The sequence below is a fragment of the Rhipicephalus microplus genome, chromosome 6, assembly GCF_043290135.1.
Source record: "Rhipicephalus microplus isolate Deutch F79 chromosome 6, USDA_Rmic, whole genome shotgun sequence".
Classification (NCBI taxonomy): domain Eukaryota; kingdom Metazoa; phylum Arthropoda; class Arachnida; order Ixodida; family Ixodidae; genus Rhipicephalus; species Rhipicephalus microplus.
This window is the reverse complement of record NC_134705.1, coordinates 131,416,585-131,436,530: the sequence shown is the minus strand read 5'-3', so window position 1 is coordinate 131,436,530 and position 19,946 is coordinate 131,416,585. Positions and strand designations below refer to the sequence as shown.

Genomic DNA, 19,946 nt, shown 5'->3' with positions numbered 1-19,946 from the left:
TATTTGTTTGTTTACCAAACTGACATCCACTCAATCGTGGAAGTATTCTATAAGTCGGTCAATAAATCAATAGGCCAATCTAATCAACAATGACGTTTTTATTGTCTCAAGCGAAAGAAATTCGCGGAACAAAGTTTGGTTTCGGAAGAAGCGCTAACCTTTTCTTCCGTTGGCACTGTTCAACCTTCAATCTTTGTGACTATTTTCTTCGTCACAAGCGATAAATGATGCTCTTGGGGAAACTGTCTCGTATAAGTAGTCGTGTACTGTGGGCTTCGAAATGATATATTTTAAAAATATTTCTTCACCTGTGCATCCAGGATATTTTATTTTTGTTCGGTAGGTACTGATTACCATGCCTTTTAAGGTACTTAGATGAGTACACGCGGGTTGTTTGTGTAAACAAGAAGATACAGGAGAATTTTGCTCTGTCCTATGTAACGTGCGCTAAAATGATGTGTACGAAACAAAATGTGAACACAATGCTAGGATGATTGCCAAATGTGCCTGTGGATGAAATACCAATTGTGCCTTTCTCGTCAAGTTGAGGTCTAGAAAAAAACAATGGTATGTAAAAGTCACAGAAATGCACGTGACCTTTACGACTAGCTGCACTTCCGCACTTGCTTTCGCGTGAGCTAAACAAAGCTATTTACATAACGACGATAATCTAGTTTTTCCGCCCCAGTGTGTTGGCGGTTTCCAAGAGTATTTCGACGATGTTGTCCAGCCTTCGGTCGTTGGCGCCGAGACGTGGAAGCTGTGGTAGGGACTTGCATTCAGCTGAGCCTTTCTTGTATTTACCGCAGACCAGGTTGAGCGTCTCGCCAAACATCTGCTCGACGATTCCGACGATATAATCCTGAGCGCCGACGCTCTTGCATGGTGCCAGTGCATCAGTCAGGCAGTCCACCGTTTGAGAATAGGAGCTGCGGTGAATAAGCGAGCCAATCATTATGGCAATAGATATGTGAATAAATCACAATAATGATGAGAAATAACGTACGACAAGGCCAAGAAATGTATCGGGAATGGTATTTGTAGTAATTATGATTACAAGCATGTAATGGAAATCATATCAGCTTATCTAGGAGTGCACAATTATATCATAATTACTGCAAATGAAATGTTTATTGCTTTTTTGGCCTAAATGTCGGTTAGCTCTCAAAATATGAGCTCCTATATTTGTACTTCCTTCTTTCAAATAATAGAGTGATAGTTCTTAGGTGTGGATTGTGATTAGCATTGTGTAAAAGCCACTTGGACCAACTCCCTCTCTTTGACCTAATAAAATGCAAGTACCATTACTTTATCATTCTACAGCCATCTCCACGCATATAAGCAGTCTACTTATCTGCGCGAAGCTTTCTGGTAAAATATACAAGTACCAATATTTGCAAAGGCACTGTCAAGTCTTTTAGATGAGGGAGATCAATGAATACGCGAATGAACTTTGCCAGCTATCGTCTTGTCAATCGGACTTGGGCGCTCACACACAGGAAGTATATATTTTCGAGATGTGTTCATGAGCTCGTTCGGCAGAAATTTCAGCGTCGGCATCGTAAATGGTGAGTGAAAAGTGATCACCTTGCTCGTGACCAAAAACACAGTGAACCGTGCAAGTCAAATTAACCACGAAAAACTCCGGTTCAAGTGACAATCAAACCTAGGGTGTCTGCGTGGCAAGCATGTGTTCTACCACAGAGCCACGCTATCACGTTAAGCCGCCTCGTAAAAGCAAACACTAAATGAATGTCATGTAGGGAAACCAGCGTACTTCACACATGTATTGCTTTGTGGCCAAAGGGTAGCATCACTACAGGTGTCAAAAGGTGTTAACAGCGCGATGAGTGGATGTTTTAAAGTCTCACCCATCATTTAGCGCTCATACTCATTCACTCTTGACCATCTAGAAAAGTATCCCCAAATAAGTCGCTATGTAGTTCATCAGTCTGACCTTCTGCGCCACTTAGTATACGAGTTTAAGTGAATGGTTAGAGCAACTTTCTGACGCGAGCAAAAGAAACAAGTGGCGCACAGCACAAGGCTCGACTTGCAAGTTGATGCTGCGATGGTGCTTACACAGATGTCGACACCGTCTCAATCGCGTTGGCACCTTAGTAACATCGTATGCATTAAGATCAAGTGCACTCAGTTAACGCCTTGTTCCTGATCCGGGCAACTCTGCCAGCCAATGAACCGTTCTCAAATTTCCAGTACCAGCCTTTTCACATCGAGGCAATATCAGCAGCATCAACTGTTCCGCATGTCCCACAACCGCCGAGGTCTAATGCTTCGCTGACGGCTAGGATAGAACTGTGAAAATTTCATTCTGGATGCAGTGTTGAGAAATTGTCGTCTGTTCTTGGTATAGTGAGAGAGTGAGTCTTAAAGAGGTAGCAGAGAGAATGTAGTTTTCCAGGTTCCTCGGTGGCTGAAGAAGAACGTACCAGGATATTCATTATCTTCTTGTTCTCGTGGACCTAATGCTAATTGTTCAGTAGTGGTAAATTAGCTTTCACATATGTTTAGGCCTCATATTTTCGAACTGTTCTACTATTTCGAGTCGCTTTCGGCTTTCATAAGTCCTTGATGACGAGGGTAATGCCTATTTTAAATAGCAGGAAGGATGTGCCTCCTTTTGATGTTCTCTGCGAGGTTCAAGCCACCTGTGTAGTGGCGTGTTGCACCAGTAAATAAATGGTAAAAAATATACACTGCTTAACTATTCGCCACCTTTGTCACAAACTATGTGCCAAAATCACATTCATTTCGACACAGAATGGTGATTATCCCACTTAAATTTATAAAAAAATCACTTGCACTAAGCCAAACTATGTTGCGTATATATTCCTTTGTTGTAATACAGGCGTCAATGTTGAGATTCATTTTCAACAGTGGAGGAGCTCAACCTAGGAGGAAGTCAATCGATCCTCTGCAAAAGATATCACTGTGAAAGCAGCGGCAACTTGATCTCTGCGTTTTCTTCATCTTCTGCTTCTCTCCCAGAACACGTGCGCCAATCATGCGACTTGGATGGAATAGCTCGTATGCGCGAAAAAACAAACACAGAGATAGAAAGAGAAATAAGCAGAAGAAAAAGTGAGAAAAAAGAGGAAAAAATGGAGACAGAAGGAAATGAGGAACAGGAAAATATACAATGACAGATAAATAGAGAAAGGTAAAGAAGAGAAATTAACCGAGAGGAAGAAACGAAGATAAAGTCAGAGGAAGAATAAAATAAACACAGAAATAGAAATAAAGAGAAACAAACAAGAGGCAGAAAAAACTAGAAAGACAGGGAGAAACAAACCAACAGGCAACTAAAACCAAACAAGGAAGACCATTCAGATCCACTGCTTTTCCAGACTTCGCACCACTAGCGGTTAGCAGCCGTATTTTTTTTTCTTCGTGTTGCCCACACCATTGAATAAAGCAGAAGAAACCAACACTTACCAGCAGGTGTAATGAATTACTTCCTTCGAAGGTGCCTTCACCACTGCACGTTCCAAAACACCTTGGAAGTTCGAGATGCACTTATGGAGTTTCTCGCCTTGAGAATTCATGCACTTGATGGCTTTCTGGTATCCTGATACGAGAAATGAACGGAACGATTAAATTATATACCGGCGTGGTGTATGAAAACATCTCGTATACGTAGGGCATCTCATACTAAAGCACCACTGCGCGAACCACTTCTTAAGCGTGGTGTTGTGGCGCTGCACAAGTTGCGAACAGTTTCAGAAGCAATAACTGAAATTCAGAGCAGTTTTCAAGTTTTTAAAATATATTTACAACCTATACAAAATGTGGCAGGTGAGATATCTTGGTCAATGTTATATCACGCTTACTTGTTCTCCATGCCTGCTTTCCCATTCAGGGTTTTCCGGTTCCGCCATCGACACCAACTTCAACAAAGCAGAGTTCAAATGTGAACGCAAAACCAAAAGCGAGTTACTTTGGCAACACCATTGTGGTTAGCTTTCCTGCACCACTAAACTCAATAATACTTCCTTCAGGCGCAGCCTCCATATATGTGGGCGCGGGAAGCTTAGGCAGTTTCTCGAACCAGTGAGAAAGGAAGGGCGAGATACATTGCGCATATGATCAGTTGAAATTTCTACATAGTGAACGCGTCAAATAAACCCCAATGTACTGCGTAAATCTGCAGCTGATTATTTTAGTGAAAGCGTTGCGATGTTCTACGTGCCGCGTTTCATGACCAACTTTATGAGTATTATTTTTGTTTGCTCAAAATGAACCATGCCAAAAACAAATTGCCCGTGCATATATATCGGGTCTAATAATTTCCCTTTTATGTGTGGTATTTGAAAATGACTGACTGCAGAATAAATAAATATTTCAATATAAGCAAATAAAGAATAATGAAGAGATCACCAAAAAGCAACCTTTTTCTTAATTTTCTTTTCTGGAATGTAATTACAAGCATCTCACACTGTTGTTATTGTTCACATTTATTGTTCACTTTTATTTTAACACTTTATTGTTCACTTTTATTTTTATCCTGCTCTTTTTTTATTTGTTTGGTTGGACAGCTATCCAGTCGGCCTCGACCAAAAAGTAACGGTGCCACGTTGCTTTAGGAGAGTGAGACTGACGGCTGTGCGAAACTGCGAACCTTCTACAAGGATTCTACAAAACGGGTATTCCCTAGGTTCACTTCCCAAAACTCTTTCGGAAGCTAGCGGGATTCCGCAAAATGGCTTCTCAAGAAGAGAGAGAAACAGCTTTATTTAAAGGCGAGGTTGCCGAATTAAGTGTGCCGGTTGTGTAGGGGGTGCTGAGCAGCAGCTTGCCACGACCGTTTCGGCCCTGAACCGTTTTAACCGTTTCTCTCTGAACACGGTAATCAGTCGACGATATAGTGACTCCCACGTCTCGAGGAGGGAAGCTAGCAGTAATGTCTTTGGTGGAGTGTTTCCCTCGCATTCCCAAAGAATGCGGTTTTGGGTGGCCCTCAGGCAGTCGCCATGTCGGCAGCGTAGTTTAATGTCTTCTGTGTATATTCTAGACTGCAGGTGAGGGCACGAAAGATAATTTGTTTGCGTTCACCCCCAGAGAATTTTCTGTTGCCTTGTGAGGTCAGTATGCGGGGCCATGTATGCTTTGCGGTTCTCTCTGTAAACAGATTTAATTTCGTTTCATGTGGTGATCCTGTCCTGTGAGAAGTGTTGGGCTCAGGGGTCCACCTACCCGTTGATTAAACCTCAAGCTACACGGTGAGCCGCCTCACTATCCGGATTCCACACGACAGAGCCCACCCATACAAGTTGTATCATATCGCTTCGTTGGTTATTTTAGTTTTGAAGATGTTGGCCGTGGTCGGTCGAACACAGCCTACCATGAAGTTCTTGAGCGCCCTTTTTGAATAAGACAATACGTAATTAGTTGCCTCAAAAGAGCTAGCCAGGGCTACGGCGGCTTCTCCTGCCTCTAAGGCAGAGGCTGTTACTCGAAGAGAAAGTTCAAAGTCAACCTAACTGCTCACATTTCGCAAGGAATATTTTTTCGTAGAATCCACAGGCCTTAAGCACCAGGATGACGTTTCATTCTTTCTCTATCTTAAAATGTTCCAGTCTCGTTTGAATACGCACAAGAGGGGTGAATTCTTGTATACAGTGCCAGCCGGATGTCACAGTTCATTTGCACGCGTACGTTGGCATTTTAGACCTGTGCTGATGTTTTTTTTTTATCAGGAAATTAGTGCGAACCTTGCTAAGTACTTATAATCGTGTTTTTCCTTTTCAGAAGACGCGGTTTTCTCGCCATGTTTTCACCATTTATTATAGCGTAAAACTTGAAGGCTCTTTCTACACAGGGAAAATAAAACGAGAGATGAGAGATGTTACAAGTGACTTACTGTTGTACGCATCTGAGCCCACGGCGCAGGCAGCCTCGACGTTCTCTTCCAGAGCCTTCACTGCCACCAGTGCCGCGGCTTTCGACAGTCCTTCCGTGCAATCGTTGATGAACTTGATAGTGCAAGGAAGCTGCGTCTTGTCCTTTCTACAATGGAAAGTACACTCCTCGTGTCAAGCACCTTTCAGGCAGTAAATTGTACAAAAACTTCAAAAACATTGTGAAGTGTGATACACATTAGAAAAGTTGGCAATTTGAAACGGCAATATGCGTGTACATACGAGTATTTCTGCGACTATCTACGTCACATTACGGTTGCAAACCACGATAACTGCAATACGATTGTGTGGTGTGCCGTAGTAGATAGTTTTGGAAATTTTTATTGTCTTTAGCGTACATTACCAGGGCTTTTACGTCCTACCCATGACATGATTGAGTGATGCTGACGCCGCAATACGAGGCTCTGAAAAATTTGGCGACCTAGTCATCGTAAACGCGCACTGTTATTGCACTGAACATGGGTACAGTTTCATATGAGAGCCACGGCCGTGATAAAGCTCGCGAATTTTCAGTAGCCGAGCATGTCCATGGCTACGCCACTGGAGTGGACAATATTGAGCGTACGAGGAAAGAGAAGATCGCTCAGCCAGTCTGGTTGACGTTCCCACATGCACACCTGTATTTCAAGATAATGCTTCTCATTCTTGGAGTGTTAGTTTTAAATGTGTAGTCGCTGACATGATGTCTTGCCCTGGCCGCATAAGGAGTAGCTCATACTTGTAGGTGCAAATAGCATACGAAGCTTAGGCATATCTGTTGTGCGCTGAAACAAACAAAAAGTGAAGAACGCTGAACCTCAACTAAATTTTACTTTCAGCCAACTACCCGTGGTGCCATCCCCCATGAACCCAGCACACGGAACGTCTACGGGAGACACTGCAAAGCTCCAATTAGACTTCGCTAGATTTTGCTGTGCACTGGCCTAGCCTCTCCTGTCAGCGCCACCGCGTTGAACATAACCCGCTCACCGCAGCGTCACCTTTCGCTCGACAGCTCGTAAACCTAAATGCAGGTAGTCCGCGAGGCACTCATGTGCCATAAGGCAACATCGACATTACAGGGGGTGGTGGCACCTCCAGAAGTCATTAGACGACTACATAGAAAGCTGTTGCGGGGCCCATCAAAACTCTGACCCACACCAGTACTTCTCATTTTCTTCATCTTCACAATGGATATTTGAACAGTTCATCACGTTATTTCTATTCCAGATCAGATCATTCTTATTTGGCATACAGGGAAACGCTCGAAGTTTTCTCAGAAAACAAGCAGAAGATGGGCATGGAACATTGCTGTCTCCGTGCCTCACCAGTCAATAAATAAAAAGAAGCCAAGCGCACTGCAATGCAAGCATAGTTTTTAAAAACACTCATTTTTCCACCGTGTACACTTCACTTCACAATAAATGTTGTGGTCAGAAAATTGTGAACCCATTGTGCTAGGTCTGAAGAATAAAAAATAAACCACAACTGCGGACGATGGTCAGGGTCATAATAATCTCTTCTCGAAAATTCGACAGACAGCAACCCACTCTTTACATAAAACAGACTGCATCAACCAAACCTTTTGTGGTAAAAATCTACGCCCTGCCATAGCGATAGACGGCTTGAAGCACCAGCACAGATTAGATAGATAGATAGATATATAGATAGATAGATAGATAGATAGATAGATAGATAGATAGATAGATAGATAGATAGATAGATAGATAGATTATCGTTCAAAGTTACCAAGGTTCTCTAAAAATACTCATATATAAAACAGTTTCACGAGCTTGGACAATGCAATTAGCTCAGAGTAGCAATCAAGCAATTCAAGTGTGTTGGTGACGTTGTTTTAGTGCGAAGTGGCAATGTGCTGGCGCTTCCATCACTGCGTTAATTAATTGGCCATCCGCATCCCGTCTGTGTTTAGGCTCTGGTTAAACGAGACCTTATGCGAAATTTATACGAACGCCTTATTATGCGGCCCATTCGAGGCTGATAAGTTGTATGTAGTTATTTAGAGACAGTGTAAGCTTTTTACGATTGAGCAGTGAATTACTGTAATGTTGGTGTTGAACGCCTTGCTTATGGCGTTTTTTTAAGGATTTACACTTTTCCAAACTCTCGAAAATTCGTAGAACTTCATGTTCTACGAATTTTAATAAATAAATAAATATATAAACAAATATGTAAATAATAAATAAATAAATAACCAAAACATATAAGTTGGAGGCGTATGAGCTATAGAAGAATCATGGTCTACCCGTAAGTGCATATTTCATCATAGTCTGTCATCACCATATCAATGAGCCATGTGATCAGTTCTCGAAGGCATCGGATCCAGAGTTTCTTTGGCTTAGCGACCTTTCTGCTAGAAACTTCGAGAAATTCACAACCACCATTTATGTGTGAGCAACGGTTTTATACGTCGAAACAAAGCGTGATGAATCGCTTACTTGCATCCTTCGTCAAACTCTTGTCCGGACTCGTGGAGGTGTGGCCCTTTCTTGTAAGGTATGAAGTCGTCACCGCAAGCCCTCAGCGTCTCCACCTTGCAGCCCGGGTTCAGCTTCAGCTCGCATCTGCCTATTTGGTCGGAATGGAAAAAAAATCACAGCTTTGCCGCAAAGGGGGTGCAATGGACGCGATAGCAACAAATTGGAAGGTCTAGCACAGAATGGCAAGCAGATTGGAACGTGCCCCGCGTTTATCACGCATGAAGGACGCACGAAACGTACTCAAAGGTACAGATTAACACGAATTAGCGTCTCAGTTGTTACTTCGCTGTGTCTGAAAAGCACGCCCTTTTCGCAAACGGAGGCTATGCAGCAATTGCAGTGACCTTTGTGCGCCCGGTAATTACAACAGAATCGTTCCTATGGAAGAACTTAAATGCTAGCCAAGACGTGCGAGTTTCTCCACTGCAAGATAAGGGTGCGCGATCGACCGTACACCCCCTTATTCTCTACGTGAGCAAAAGTATACGCGTGAGAGATGAGAGCCACCACGCGCTCACTGCGCCATCTCAGTGATAATGCTGAAAACGAGAAAGTTCCCTTCCCCCCCCCGGCATGCGCGCTAACAGCGGTAAGTAGTACATATGAATAGCTCGCACATTGAACGTTGGAGGTACCTCAAGGTGGCTCAGTGGTTAGCGCCTTGCACTCACGACGCCGAGTTCCCACGTTCGATTCAGCGCGCCGGAATCTTTTAAAGACGATGCCAAAAGCTTGATTTCTGTCTTTATTTCTGTCTGTATGTCTGTCCATTTGTCTGTTTGTCCACGGTAACGTTCCTCTAATGGCACCAAACGATACCTCAAACGACCAACCATATCCGCAGCACCCAACAATATTGCTCAAGTTTCACCGTTCATACTTAAGCAATCGTCAATTAAAAACAATTATTGCGCATATCTGAGGCACCCAAACAACACGTCGATGTTTTGTATGTGTTCGCTAACACTAGAGAAGGCACACACAAGTAATTCTAGGGACCGTGGTGTTCATCACGCTGCGCTGACAGTGCAATGCGATGCTCAAAAAAGTAAGCGCTTCCAACGCTTTGCTAAGACGACACTGTAGTGGCACCTGCCCGTCGCTTTGCGTCCTGCTCCTTATCGGCTCCGGGACATGCGTGCATCTTTCTCCGCGGGGGCATACACGTTCCTTCGTTTTCGAAGACAACTGCCAGATAGCGCTCGTGTCTAACGTGCCTCGATTAACTCGTACGCCTTCGTTTCACGGATTTAGACTCTCTAACGCAGTGGTTCGAGAAAATAATTCACCAATTTTTTTCGCAAGGAACATGAACTAAACGTTTTGTACACTCTCTCCACACGCAAGGCTATCGTCTTTCGACGACATTTGCAGTGAAACATGCAGATACGGGGCCACTGTTTTTAAAGATTTTTTTTCTTTTTTGCGTTTGTATATATACAGAGACTTATACATATACGGTGCATGACATAGACGCTGACGTTGGCGGCAAAATCTAGCCGGGAGTGTCTTTATAAGTGCTATCACAATGAAAGCATGTTTAGTGGCCGAGAGTAATATAAAGGACTAAACGACTAAATTTTTGGTCAGCTATAACGTAAGTGCAACGGTGAGTAGCGCGTTGCTTTGGAATATTGGAAAAGAAAGTGGGAATGAAAGTCAGCAAGGAGGCATCGTATGGCGGATGACAATGGCACATATCTTGCACGATAACCATGAGAATCTTAGCAATAAAAAGACCCCCAACAACCTCTGAAGTTAGAAATAATGGACACAAGGAGAGAAAAAAAATCATTCTTTTTCATTTTTATATACAAACTTAAGAAGAACTAACACACAAGCACAGTAAACAAACGACATGGGAAAATACGACAAAAAGTTGTGTTTTCAACTACTTCAATTTCACGACGTCGATATCAAAACTACTGGAAATAGCATCTCCTATCTTAAGGCAGTTACGCGGAAAAAATTGAAATACAAAAGGAAGACACCTGGACACAGCGCGCTGCGCTGTCTTCAGGTGTCTTCCTTTTGTACTTCATTTTTTTTTGCGCAGCTCACTTAAGATGAAATACCAACTCACCCAGCAGTGTGTGCTTCGCATCTCTTATATTTTCCTTTGCTTGATGGTCTGTTATTCTCCCCTGGCGTTTGCAGTCTATTTCTCCCACTTTGTGACGCAGGCAGTCTTTTAGCGTAAAACCAAAAGGCAATAATCTGTGAAGTGGTCGGTTTACGAGCGTTATCAGTTGTGAATTTTCTACTACCATGCTTTCTTTATTAGTTCGCGTGACTGTCCTGCATAAGGAACTGCTTTTACTTCATATTGGCTGTGTGCGTACAGGAGATACAGGCCTGTTGCCAAGAAGCATGAAATTATTATTGGCTGAATGCTTATAAACAGGGCTCACTTCATCCACGTATTTTGTTCAGGACTCGTGACTCGTCGGTACTCTGAATTTTCATGTACAAACTTCCTTCTACCTAAAAGATGTCCACACGATGCGACAGACTCCAAGGTAGTATCTCTCTTTTTTTTTTGGTAAGAACAAATGGCCATTTCGAGCGCCCTGCATGTGAAAAAGGCTAGTCCGTTGCTTAAATGAACAAAGAGTACACGCATCATCTGGAGACATCGTTTTGATTCTTGTGAAGACAACTCCGTTTATTTTAGTCTGTTACTATCCAAGCAAGCTACTATTGTTGTTCTTTCAACATTGAAGCGCACGAAACCAGCCCGATCACGAACGTCACCTCACTTCCTTGAGGTTTTATCGATCACAATCTTGCTGGCGCCGCATGCTCGCGCTCTGTCCCCTAGGAATAGCTTCAGAAGTCTCTCCTGAGCCACCAAGAGGGACTTCTACTTTCTGTTTCAGTATATATCGCGTGACTACTCTGAGGTGCAGAATATTTTTGGGGTTGCATCAATTAAAGTTTAAATGGCTTGCGAAGGAAATAAGGAATTGGAAGGTCATGCCCACATAATGAGTGCAATGGGCATCCAAAATAAAAAAAAAAATAAAGCATTCAATGCCGATGCGGATAGCTATCACGTATCTGAAGTTTCCACAGTGTATATGTTATTGTTATATATTCTCTCTGCGAACCAAATGTGAAAAATAAGAGGTACAATTATGTACGAAGGATAAAAAAATTAAGAAACTCTGCAAAACTTTGATAGAGAAGAGTGACTGGTCATGATGTGCGGGTATTACACATATGCATTCAACTGTTAACGTCATATCGATGCCCAACTTCAAGAGTAATTGAGAGCCAAATACTGAGTGGTTATTCAACTGAATAATAAAAGGTTACTCTAAGTGCACTATAGAGAACACTCGCGCTCGTCTCTCAAGGAACTGCAACGCACGATGCTTCAGCGAGCATTCGTCTAATATTTTTGGCTAATTTGTCTAAATTTGTCTAATTTCAGTTCTTAAGACTTCGTTTGGCTTCGCGTGGCATGGAGCCACTTTGTTACAAGGCGACAATCAGCGCATGATCGGCAGTGGCCCTTCGCTACCTTGACCTTTTTAGACACACCAATTCAAATAGGCAAACGAAGTTGAAAATGGTGTGTTATTTTACTTGAAACAAAAGCAAAATGCAGCATTAAAGAAATGCACAAGCACGTTCGAAGCCCGCAAGCATGCAGGCTAGGCAAGCTTGTGAACATCCCATCTTTTGCATTTTGGCTGAACCATTGCAGTGCCAGATTCCCTTCTAGTTAAGTTTGAGAAACTCCATACCCTAACTACACAGTGAAACACATTGTGCGAGTTTCACTGCAATTACTGAGAAGCCTGAAGTATCTCGCGTACACTATAGACGCAGAGTTTTCCGAGTGCTCCTATGAAATACGCCTGTGCGCAGAGTATCCCGCCCTCCCCTCTCCTATGTATTTATCCGCAGTTATTGTTGTTTTGCGGTTAAGTCACTTTCTGCTTTAGAAATGGCAATCATCCAAAACTTACAGCTCACGCGATGATTGCCGACGCGAAGACGAAAAAGAAAAAAAAAACAACCGTAAGAAGACGTAGGAACTGTACAGTTGTGCTTACTTTTTGGCATTAATGCATGTAAAAAAACAATAAAGATAAGAATCGGCTACTGCGCCGCGAGTGTGCTTAATGATAAAACCAGAAATGCTTTTACGCGTTCAGCGGCAGTTGTATTGAAAACATTTGGGAATATCACTCACCGTGAAAATTAGTGTAGAGCAGTCGCTTTCCCGTTTAGAAAACAACAGTTGGGTAAACACACGTTTACTCGGAAGTGGTCTCCTCTGTGACACCTTGAGCCACCAAATCATGCACGTTCGAAGCGAACTATCTTTTAAAAGGAACGATGAAATTATGAAGCCGTGTATACGACCACAAGAGTGCAATATTTTTACATGTTCAGGTGGGTAGTTTTTTTTTTTTCAATGTTAGATACTGCTCGATAAAACTATCAAACGAAGAACCCATGGAAACCACGAATGAAACATTCTTTGCACTTTTTATTTGTGATGCAGTAATTACGACATCAGAGAAAATCAACTATATTGCATGAAAATCTCGCTCCTGCTATTACTCAGAAATACCAATAAAATGAAGCAGGAAATCGTGCCGTCTTAGCACAGCTGGTAGAGCCAGACGTGATCACGAGAACGGAGCTCTGCCGTAGGTATTTAAGCAACGAAATCTTCACTGTGGAACGACTGTGACTTAGAAAGTCTGCAAATATGAGCGATGGGGCGACCACGCAAGTGTGAGGGAGGGGAAATAACAATTGCTAAGAATTGTGAAACAAGCGAAGACTTTTTGACACTGATCCCTAAACTGTGACAACCTTAAGAAGAAAATGCGGTGGCTGAGTCATCCCAGGTTCCGGAGTGCTAAAAAGACGAGCGACACGCACTGCTTGCACCGCTATATGGGGCATACAAATGTGCCCAACACATAGAAGCTCACTTTCTTGTTCCGTGTTGAACGTATATTCAAGAAAATATGCAGTCACAAAACTGCTCAGTCATTCTGATATGATGCAGTGAGTGACGCAGGACTTAAAGTACGATTAAAGGTGCTCCGACGACTGCAGGAAAGCTGTGCGTACACCGGGAAGGCGGCGCGTACTTGATGCACCGAGAACAACGATGGTTTCCAGCAAAAGAGGTCAGACGTCGTGATTCAGAAACCTTGTCCCAGATTGAGCCGCTCAGTTGCGTCCATATTTATGGCGGCGAGTTTGAGTACAAGGTTTCGTCATGTGATCACTGCTGTCGCGATCTAGTAGTGCCTCCGAAGCAAACAGCAGATATCGAAACGAGATCAACGTGGCACACTTTGGAAAACAACATTCATTATAGAAAAGGAACACGTACAACCGGGTCCGCTATTCAAGGGAGCATCTGCATGCACAGGATGTCCGAATTTCGCCCTCCTACAGAAGAACACTGTCATGTTTGCACACGGCTACTGGTGGTCGACAGTTCTGACTGATCTCGACCGCCGAGTGCTACGTGCGTGGAGATTGTTTGCTGACAAACTGGTTGTTAGAGGACCTGAATTATGGACAGGGTTCATTTGAGTATTGCCTTTAAGAGCACACTTTACATACAGCGCATCAGCATTCGTCACTGTCACCAGGTTGCCGTCCTACAACCGTATATTTTGATTGCTATGTGGGGTGTAACGCCCCAAAATCACCTAATGATTATGGGAGACGCCACTGTGGTGGGCTCCGGAAATGTTGTCCACCTGGGGTTCTTTAACATGCACCCAGATCTGAGCACACGGGCTTATAGCGTTTTCGCTTCCACCGAAAATGCAGCCGCTGCAGCTGGGATTCGATCCCACGACCTGCGGGTCAACAGCCGAGTACCTTAGCCAATAAACTACCGCGGCGAAGCACAGCCGTATTTTCGGTAAATGTTGCATGTTATAGGAGCTCAGGTACTGACGGTAATTTTCATTTTGTTTTTGTATTTTTTATTCAATCATACACTTCTTGTTATTCTTTAAGGCTTTGAAGTTTACACGACTGCCCAAGGCCCATGTGAGCAGAAGTATTCACATCATCGTTTATTGTGCACAGTGCATCGTATCACAATATTGATGATTACCTGCAAACGGATTTCTCACGAATCTGCATTCTTTACAACTAGGTTCGTCTGTGCGCGTGCCATTTAAAGGAAGACACGTCCTGTATCCCTAGTCGACGCCACACAACACCGCACGAATTTTTCTGACTGATAATAACAGAGCCAACATAAAGAGAGAGCTCAAACCACTCCTCTGTGGTCACCATTCCTACCGGTTTGTAACTTCGATGAATATGAAATTTGTCTGACAATAGAAATGGAATTGGAACAATGATGAAGTGAGTATTGAGCCTCTGGGGAAAAAGGACTTTAGGCAGATACGAGAGTCCGAGTGGTACGCGAGAGCCAACACTGACCACAAAAGTTACGACAGGCTTGCGTTGCCCAGTACGTAGCTTACACTATATAGCTACTCAGTTAGTGTGGTTGCATCACTCTGGTGAAGTGTGGTGCTGGTGCTCCGGAAGGTTGCTGCACCTGTGTGGTGCAGGTAACACGAGTGTTTTCTTGGAAAATCATATGAACCTTCTGAAAGTTTCTCTGATAGGTGAAGCTTCATTGTCAGAAAACGCAGTTGCAATAGGATGTCTCCTCTCCTCACCGTTTTAGTGCTTTTCAGGCATTTTCACAGCTTTAACCAATATTAACTTCTCCTACATCCATCCAAATGTACTAGAGAGCAGTAAAAGTGGGTGCTGTTTTCTTTAACGCGTTCTGATGCCGCGCTTGAGCTTTGAAAGGTTGGCTCAGTGGCACGTTATGTTATCGTATCTCAGAAAACCTATAACCAAAAGTGTGTGACGTTGTACTGTAGAGAAACCTGAAAGATTGGTTGGTTCTGCGTACAAATACAACGTTTTACTTGTCAGTGATGCCGCAGTCAGGGCCACCAAACGATTTTCGAGTGCGGGCACCCCAACATGTATTGTGCATTTCAAAAGTTTGTGGACCACGAAGAGCAGGAAACACCTGCATCGAGACAGAGACTGTTGAAACCTTCCATTAATTTTTTTCTATTTGCGCATATATACACGCACTCATACAAACGCACGCACGCATTTAAACAATGTATAGGAGCCGCTTGTAACCCCTCTTCAAAAAAAAAAAAATCCTGGCTATGACCGTGAGTGGAATATTTGATGCTCTGGCACACAGCTTTCAACCTGAATTCACAGGATGCTCTGAAAACGCGCTCACATGTACTGTTCAGTTATACCAAATATGTTGGAAACTGTTGGCTTTTTCAAACCTACTGTGTTTATTCGAATGTAACAAGAATGGTTTGTTATCTAACGTCTACCGTTGAGTTTCTATTCAATAGCGTAACTTTATTTTTTCCCTTCAAGCAATGCATATATAGTGACCACTTCACTCGCGGTACAATCATGATCGCATTACAATCAACCTAATACAGTAATTCTCTTTAAACTTTTGATGCTGGCTGTGCCTAATTCAAGTACGAGCTCGTTTCTGCTTTTCGCCATTAAAACGTAGCCCCAACAGCAAATAATTGAATTGACGTGTTTGAACTTGTCAGCTTAGCAAGTCACTTGCTCAGCTATACCTCGGGGGGTTAACCTGCCAGATTAGTCCACAGTGGAGTGGTTCCCATGGCCAGCTGCTGACGCAAAGGTCATGGGTTCCACCCCAACCATGGTGGTCGCACATTGACAGAGGTTAATTGCTAGTGGTCCGTGTACAGTGGGTTAATAGTGGACATTAAAGAACACCGGACGGTTGAAATTCCCGCAGCCCTCCGCTATGGAGTCTCTCATAATTGTATCGTGTTTTCGGAGCGTGAAGACCCAACAATGATTGTTTAACCTGCCAGAGTGGGAATCAGCGCGTAGAAGAAGCGAACAAAATAGCAATCTCAATCTGATCAAACTTTCGATTCCTATTTTACCAAACCGTATTACAATGAAGCAACACTTACGCATACCTTTTAGAACTAAACGCTTCCCTCTGTACATGCTCAGATGTATGAAATATATTTCTCAAAGCATACTCCAACTCACCGAGCAGTGGCAGCGCTGAAAGGAAGAGTAGGGTAACGCCTAAACTGGTCGCCATTGTGAATGCGCAGCGTGCGATCTCGTCTTGCGTCCAGCTCCAACTGAAGAGCACCGAGAGACATGAGAGGGCTATTTATTGCGCATTTTAGATTAGGTTCCAATGGAGCAGGAAAGAAAAAAAAACTTAAGTGGCGTGAAAGGGCCTCAAGTTGAAGGCCGCGATGGGGCGGGAAAGGTTCTGTGTGCCATTTCCCTCCGCTGTCGCGAGGTTGCTCCACGCGTTTTTGCGGCCTTATTTCAACCCAAACGTCTACGACAGAGGAATGACTAAGAGGAGAAGGACGAGGGAAGGGCAACACGTTGTGGAACTTGTTTGTAATATTGTGAGCTTATTCAATGATGCACGTGCATGCCAAAACTTTGTTTCTGTTTTGCGGCTGTCTCGTGAATGTAGCCGGCGATACATTCTAACAACTATTGGCAAGCTCGACACGATATTTCGACACAGTGTTTCATGCTTGGGAGCCTTCGTCCACATCATTATGCATCCCGTGGTTTCAGCTGTGGACAGCTCCTGTGTCGCGTCCACCGCTCATGGGTGATTTAGCGGCTGGCCTTCGGATATCACAGCATTGAATTTGTTGCTGTGCTTTGGTCAGAGAAAGAGATTTAGCTGTTTTTATATATCATCTATAGGGCGATGTTGTTGCAAAACTAAGGCACCGGCTGCTGTTTAGCCCTTGAGTGAATAGTATTGAGCATACCAATTAAGACAATACAAAGGGCATTACATACCAAATAAAAGACACCAGCACACATACGTAAAAACAGACGCACGCACACAAACACACACGCATTTGCACATGCACGCATGCAAGCACGCACGCCCACCTGCGTCAAAGGAAGTCATCGTAACGTAAAATTAAATGTCCGCAAGGCAGTAAATAATGTCTCTGATAATTGATCTGGTCATTCTTCAGTCCGATCGCACAACATATCAATTAACGCATCTGGTCCTTGAGTGATATGTGGGGTTTAACGTCCCAAAACCACCATATGATTAAGAAACATGCCGTAGTGGAGGGCTCCGAAAATTTCGACCACCTTGGTTTCTTTAACGTGCACCCAAATCTGAGCACACGGGCCTACACCATTTTCGCCTCCATCGAAAATGCAACTGCCTTAGTCGGGATTCGATCCCGCGACTTGCGGTTCAGCAACCGAGTACTTTAGCCATTGGACTACCGTGGTGACTCGACACACACATCTGGTCCTAATGGAGATGAATCCACTCACGTGAAAATGACAGTCTGCAGATCATCGGCTTCAGCCCATGATCTGCCGACTGTCATATATTTCATATATTAGTGAATATGAAAGAAAGACATAAATTATGAAGAAACGTTCCTTTCTACTTATAACAACTGCCACCAGTCGTACGGTCTTCTAAAAATGTGTTTTAGTGTTTTTGTAGCGTTCTCCTGCAAAGCTCTGGTTGGCCATGGTACAATTAGTTTTATTTTATATGCTGAAAGGCATGTGTTCTCATTTTGTGGGTGGTTATTATGCAACACGGACCTCTGCTGGTACACACAGCTTGTAAAATGTAGATAAGTAACCTTGAAACGAGCAAGTCTATCTTTGCGGTATTAACCTAAGCGATTGTGGAAGCCTTATTTATATTTTACTCGCGTCATCTTGATCTTGTTCGAGGTGATATGGAACTGGGCAAGCTGTATCCCGGGAAGATATTGTTTTAACGCACTTCAAGCCCTGCGTTAGTCTTTCTCTGGAGTTGGGAAAGTGTGCGTATTCTCTAGTAGAGCAACCCAAACTAGGACTTTGAATTCTATAGCATAGAGTGCTAATGGCTCGCCTTTTTTTTTTCTTTTTTCTAAGCAACTTCTAGCAGATGCATGACCTCCTTCTACCAATACGCTCAACGTTGCAACAGTAAGTGGTTCACTTACCTGCCGGGAAGAATCATCGAAATTAAGTTTTCCGTGGTGTCTTTCAGCGCACGAAATTGCCGCTCTGCCCGAGAAACTCGCATCATACTCTGTATTCGGGTGGAATACGTGACGCCTATTAATGTGATATTCTGTGAAGTCTCATGACATGCACAAAACTGCAAAATGAACTTTTTGAAAAAAAAAACTTACACTGACCATTATAATATTTTTTTCGGTTCTCACTTATTCGAAGGGAGTGCTCGTTGCGTCATTAGCATGCGTGGGTTGCACGTGGCACTGTCGTAGAGGTAAGTTTTGCAAGCCAGTTTCCAGCAGGAGTTGTGCTGACGTGGTCGCTTTCACCATAAATGCAAATGATCAGAATGCAGGATTACTTTTTCCCCACTGCTTGGTGTTCGAATAGCTTCTGCTAGCTTTTCTTTCGGCCAGCTTTCATGAAGCTTAATAACAATTGATAGGCATGCGATGAGGATTTTTGAAGGTGAAGTGGAATACAGGTTCCGAATGAAATAATTTAAAGCACATACAAATGACAAACAAGAACACCTTTCTTGATGTGGTTCTTGATTCCTTGGGGATTTCTCAGCTGCAAACGCAAGCTAGTCTCACAGCTGCCCATTTTTCGAAGCTTTTCATTGCGATAGCAGCCATATAGACGTTCTTGATGGGTGTTTATTTGCTGCCGTCATTTTCTGGGTGAAGTTCGAATCGATAATATCACCGCGCGTTGTATTTTGGTGGTCTCACTAGAGCACGCATGCTCCCCCAACAAACTCGGCAGAAACAGAGATCAAAATGAGCCAGCTATTTCCCCCGCACGAATGATGCAAGCGATAGCACCGTTCCACGTACAAGGCCTGAATCATCATGATGTACACCTCAAGTTTGACGTCCTAAAACCACCCTATGATTATGAGAGACGCCGTAGTGGGGGGCTCCGGAAATTTCGACCACCTGGGGTTCTTTAACGTGCACTAAATCTGATCTCATGGTCCGACAGCATTTTCACCCCCATCGAAAGAGCGGCCAGCGCCGCCGGTATTTGCTCCCAGGACCTGCATGTGGAATCGAGCGCAATAGTACGCCATCATGGTGGGTTACGAGGCCCGAAGTCAATGGCCCCTCAAAGAGAGACGAAACGCCTCGACGAACTAGCAACTGTGAGCTTTGCTCGTCGCGCGCACGCTGTCGCGACTGGCATCAGGAGACGGCTCATCAATTTGCGGTGGTTTAAATGTCTGCTTCACATTTGCAGAACTGACAGCGCAAAAACTACTTCGGTCTTTGGTGTGAACTATGCTATCGCTTTCTTGAGCAATTAGAAATCGGATACAAAAGAGTCAGCTCCTGCCTCACTTCGATTAACGTTCTAACTTATTGTTCTTACCGCATTTATCTCTTCATCCTTGAGGAGCAACTAGGGTCATTCCTTTCACCGAGTACAGTCACTG

The 19,946-nt window shown here is 43.5% G+C and overlaps 1 protein-coding gene across 2 annotated transcripts; it reads right to left on the bottom strand.

The window, feature by feature from the left end:
• Positions 1-80: 80 nt before the first annotated feature.
• On the bottom strand, positions 81-16,675 carry LOC119167366 (uncharacterized). 2 transcript variants are annotated; one of them, XM_037418839.2, is made up of 5 exons: positions 16,526-16,675; positions 8,378-8,507; positions 5,882-6,027; positions 3,457-3,589; positions 81-929 (listed from the first exon to the last, which is right to left on the bottom strand). In XM_037418839.2, exons 1-5 carry the CDS (start codon positions 16,578-16,580, stop codon positions 671-673), a joined length of 723 nt encoding a protein of 240 aa, XP_037274736.2. In that variant the 5' UTR covers positions 16,581-16,675; the 3' UTR covers positions 81-670. The 2 variants fall into 2 exon arrangements, with proteins under 2 accessions (XP_037274736.2, XP_075722705.1); XM_075866590.1 differs by lacking the exon at positions 16,526-16,675 and adding an exon at positions 10,503-10,704.
• Between the last annotated feature and the right edge of the window lie 3,271 nt (positions 16,676-19,946).